The 5488-nt window shown below is 37.6% G+C and overlaps 1 protein-coding gene across 1 annotated transcript in view; it reads right to left on the reverse strand.

Annotated features, from left to right (window-relative positions):
• Positions 1-4016, reverse strand: part of MRPL42 (mitochondrial ribosomal protein L42) — a 39853-nt gene extending 35837 nt beyond the window's left edge. Inside the window, exon 1 of the mRNA XM_005877028.2 lies at positions 3855-4016. Coding sequence (XP_005877090.2) covers positions 3855-3924 — 70 coding nt within the window. The 5' untranslated portion in view covers positions 3925-4016. The remainder of the gene's footprint in view (positions 1-3854) is intronic.
• Positions 4017-5488: the final 1472 nt, after the last annotated feature.

Raw genomic sequence — 5488 nt, forward strand, 5'->3', positions numbered from 1 at the left:
CTGCGAGAGGGCACAGGCCGGGCTGAGGGACACCCCCCCCAGTGCACAAATTTTTGTGTACTGGGCCTCTAGTGTTAAGTAATAAAATACAAAATAAATTGTTCAAAATTAATTTCCATTAATCAAAATGCTCATATTTCAAAGCACACTTTTCTTTTTTAGAATACCTACAAATTTAAGAGCCATAATTATTTTTTAAAAAGTTTATTTGAAAGGATCTCCTGTTTAGGGAAAGGGTGTTCTTTTAAATATAAAGAACAAATGTAAATGTAGCTCAGTATAGTTAAAAGCAAGCTCCAAATATATCTGGGCTATGTATCTCTCTCTCCCTTCACCCAACTGGGCCTCTTGCTCCTCAGTATGAAACACAATCCCCACTTTGCTCAAATATCACTCATCCTTCAAAGTCAAATGCTATTCTTGCATAAAAATCCTTTACCCTCTCCCCACGCAACAACCTCCATTACAGAAGGGAGACTTGTCTATTATATACATCCCACAACCAACATTTCATATGACATTGCTATACCTTCTTTGCAGTCTTTTCTGTATCTGTTATTGATGTGTATTAAGATATGTAAAAAAGATGTGTCTCTTCCTTCTTGTATACCTATCCTTTCTCCAAGGATTACATTATATTTAGAGGTCTAAATATAAATTCTAACCCCAAAGAAAAAAAAGTACCTTAACAAAATTCACTATTATCATACAAGAATGTTCAGCAAAATGTCAACCCCAAAATTCATTGATGTAAGATAACAAAATACAAAGAATTAGAAATCTAACCTCATCTCTCAAAAGATTCATTAATTTTCAATTAACTGTGCTAATACAAAGAAGCAGTCAATAAGAGAAATCAGAGGATAAAGTAAAAAAACATTCACACAATTTATATTTTCTTGTTTTACACTATGGAGGATCTTCCTAATTATGCCTGGATTAATTTTAAAAGAAGTTTTAGTCTTTGAATATAAACCAGCTAGGTGAGGTACAAGCTCGCTGAAAGAAACAGGGTTGGGTGGCAGAGGAGGGCCACACATTATTAAGTGTTCTTAACTAGGCAGGAGGGAAAACACAAGACAACAGTGCTTCATTTCAACAAGAAACTCTGTACAATTATTCTTCACTTACACAGACATTTGTACCCTCATGACATACATCACATTCTACCTCATACTCCAGATATTTCTAGTTTCTATAGATGTCTGTTTCACCTACAAATCTAAGTAAGTTCCTTAAGGCCAGTAACCACACCATGTACATTAATGTGTCCCTCATACTGTAGTGGCTACCAAAAAATAGTGGCTGCCAAACTGCCTCTAAAATGTTAATTTCTGCATAATTAATACTTGAAAAACTCATATGACATTTTATCAAGAGGAAAATTCTAGTTACAGTAAGTACCAGAGGTTCTAAATATATCAATAGGACAAGTTAACATCAATCAACCCAAAACAACTAAATGTGCCCAAAAGAATTCCAATGAAGAGTCAGTTCTCTGTAACTTATGGGCTACTGTTACATAAATATGCTTAACTGCAATTTAATAAGATATATAAAAGCTGAGCCTGGCTGGTGTGGCTCAGTTGGATGAGCGTCATCCTGTGCATCAAAAGGTTACTGGTTTGATTCCTGGTCAGGGCACATACCCAAATTGTGGGTTTGGTCCCCCAGTCAGAGTTCGTACATGGAGGCAACTGATCGATGTTTTGCTCTCTATTTTTTTTAAAAAATAAAAGGTGATAACCCCACTTAATCTACAAATGTTCAATATTTTAAGTTACTACAGGTAAGGCGGTACAGCAGGAAGTGTATTGGACAAAGTAAGATGGGGAGACCTCGGTTTTGATCACAATTCTCATTTACCACTTATACAACCCTGGGTATGTTTCTGAAGGCCAGAGAACTCAAGTTCCTTCATCTTCAAAGTTGTAAAGATCAAACAACTTAATATGCTAAAAAAGTGTAAAATGTCCCACATTCTCATGCTGACTGTATATTTTGGAAGGCTTAAGAAGTTCCTTCTGAAATATAGGGAGGCCTTTTTATTTTTGCTCATTAATTTTCTTCCTTAATCATGGTTTTGCTTTGCCTCTAATATTAATATTCTTCTTTTTGGTATAAAATAGCAATAATAGTAATTCTATACTCCAATAATAGTAATAGAAATTATGCAGTATAGGGGCTTAGGATGCAAGAAGTCAGGTAGTCACTGAGTACCAGGATGACTAAGTGATAATGGAACAATTTTCTGGGGTAACTTAAATTAATTTTTAGTTAAATTTTGACAACTCCAATCCATTCAGATCAGTTCAACACTTATTTATCACCTACCATGAATGAGAGGCACTGAGGAAATCAAAATAAATTAGTGCACAAATTTACAATCTAGGGGGTAAAGTACACATAAACAAATGTCACTTATCCTAGGACAGATTAACCCAAGTGAGGACTAACTGCTATTTCAGGACATGGATTAGGTAAAAACTGATTAGGTCTGATTTTCCATCAATCTTGGGGCTGGGTTTCTGTCAGGGCAAAGGGGAGGCTAAGCAGCATGGGTTTTACTCACAAAAATGTTCCCAGGCAATCAAGGGCTGACTATTGTTTTGTTTTGACTCTGATTTTTACATCAAAAGTCTCTTAGCAATCTCCTCCTCCGTTTACTTAGATCATTATATTTTTACTTATACTTTTAATCCTACTCTTCAAACTCTTTCCCCCTTAACTCAATAAACATTCTATTGCAAATGAGAGTAAACAGGAAACATAAACAAAGAGATTCAAATGAGGCAGAAATGCATAAAAGATAGGCTGCTCAGGCCAGTGTGGCTCACGTGGCTGAGCGTCTGCCCAAGCTTGGAAAGGTTGCCAGTTCAATTCCTGGGTCAGGGCACATACCCAGGTTGTGGGTTACCCGGGTCAGGTTATGTATGGGAGGCAACCAATTGATGTTTCTCTCTCCCTCCTGGCTTTCCCTCTAAAATCAATAAAATCAAATAAAAAATTTGGCTGATGTAGCTAAACATGCAAAAGCAAACCATAGGGAACTCTCTCACTACGTCTACTTTAGAAATGGGAGAACAGTGTTCAGACAGTGAGGAAAAAGGGTGAATGTAAGGTTGGCTGGGGAATAAGATTTTAATAATCTACTTATTTATTTGGGTTGATATTTTGGCTTTCAAACATGTATTAATAGATTTTGGAAAAAAACACATTACATTGCATTTCTTTAGAAATGGTAGGTAAAATTTACATTTTTTCAATGGCTAAATATATAAAAACACAAAGAGAATACATCAAAACATTAACACTGATTATCTTTGTAAGATGGGATTGTAATTTTGCCCTTTATTTACTGATGTTTACTATTACTAAAAAAATATGTAAAATAATGTGAAAATATAGTAAATATGACTCAAATCAGAGAAAGTTTGTTTCTCTTTATCAATCTTTCACTTGCCCTCAGCTAAAACCCCACTTGTGGTCTACACAGATAACCCATTTGGTCCATACTTTCTACTCTGCATTTGTACATATATACACACACATATATTGGTAGATTACCTTTTATATGTACAAATGGGATCATACAATAGATACTATTCTATGACATACTTTAAAAAATATATTTTTATTGATTTTAAGAGAGAGGGAGAAAGAAACATCAATGTGAGAGAGAAACATCGAGTGCCAGCAGCTGCCTCCTGCACACCCCCTACCGGGGACAGAGTCCACTTAGTCCTCCTGCTAAGACATACAATAAGTAAATGCATTAAACTTTCTATAATGAATACATATTCCTATATTTGAAAAAGTTTTAAACTCTTTTTAAACATTAAATACTCACTTACTTTCGATTGGAAATAAATGTTTCAAAATAGTTCTGTTTGATATCGCCCATTTCACTGCTGATACGGCCATGGTGAATCAAGATGCTTTATCAGGTGGTATGGAAAAAGATTTGAAGAGAAAATGCTTTTAAAATTTGCTTCTAGGCATACCTATTTTCATCCCTGAGTGAGAGATAAAAAATAAATTAATAAATCATTGCTACCTATGGTAAATTAAAGTGACACAATATATTGACCTTTACAAGGACAAGATAGGAATCACTACCTAGAACCACAATCACCTAAAGCAAAACTTTTAAACAGCTTTCCATTTCCATGTTACATAAGAGTAACATTATCTAAATACATGATCAGAAACCCCAGAACTATGTCCTTTACAATTTCTCTTAAATGCAAAGTTCTCAGCACCTATTATAATTCTCTCCACTTCTTGAGTGCTCAGTAAATGTGGAATTACCCTTAGAAGCACTCACACATGCTACACAGAGCATCCTTTCATACGCTAATGTGTCTGTGTACAACGTCCCAGGTACCATACATAGGATCTTATTACAGCTCTGAAAGTGGTATTCAGTTTCCAACTAAAGGAAATATTAAACAAGGCCTATCCCTGGCCTATTAAATACTGATTTTTTTAAAAAATACTTATTTAGATGATTAACACCCTAAAGTGCCAAATATAATTTCACCATCTTCTATACAGGGTGCGGCAAAAGTAGGTCAACAGTTGTGAGTACATGAAACAGTTTATTCGTATATTATTATTTATTAGAAGCCGCTGCACGAAAATTCAGCCTGGCCTCAGCCTGGCCTGCGCCCCCTCTTAGTCCCAGAGCCCTCAGGGGATGTCCCACTGACCGCTTAGGCCCACAGTCTGGCCTCCCTCTGTGGCCCCATCGCAGCCGCTGCCCCCCATAGCCGTCCCCTCCCTCTGCCCACTGGCATGGCCTTGGCTGGCCTGGAGCTGCCTGCTGGCTGGCCCCACCTCCCGCTGACCCATTGTTCCACCATTTAGCCGATTTGCATATTATGCTTTTATTATATAGGAAGGACTATTGTTATTTTCCATATGAACTGTAAACCTACCTTAGCTCCACCCTGTATGTTTACGGTTTTTCATTTTCCAAGGTACTTTCATTACCATTTCATTTCACTCTCATATTAATCATGAGGTATCTTTGTTTTGATTCACTATGAAACCAAGTACAAACTTTAAATGAGTAACTTTCAAGAGTCGGTCGCAAACTGGGAAACACTGGGCAAGTTATTAACTGAATGACCCTCAGTTTCTTCCATGGTAAATGGGGAAAACAACCACAACCTCCATGGCTAATGCGAATGAAAGATACATACAAGCATTGCTACAGCCCTTGTTTTTACTTGGCCCCGGTGGCTGTTTCCTCCCCTCCCCCACACGGGCAACACGGGATTCGCACGCGGTTCCGTCTGCTCGCCTGACCTCGCAGGTCCATTCCTTCCCCTGTCGGTGCCTGAGCACCGCTCTCCTGAGTTCACAGTGTGCTTTTCCCAGCTTAACACCCACTTTCCTACCCTTTATGCGCCCTTCCACCAGTCGGTGAGGTGGGCATCTTCATGCCACACACTCAGAGGTTCAGAGAGGTCAGACGATGCTG

The sequence above is a fragment of the Myotis brandtii genome, unplaced genomic scaffold (genome assembly GCF_000412655.1).
Source record: "Myotis brandtii unplaced genomic scaffold, ASM41265v1 scaffold504, whole genome shotgun sequence".
NCBI classification, from domain to species: Eukaryota; Metazoa; Chordata; class Mammalia; order Chiroptera; family Vespertilionidae; genus Myotis; species Myotis brandtii.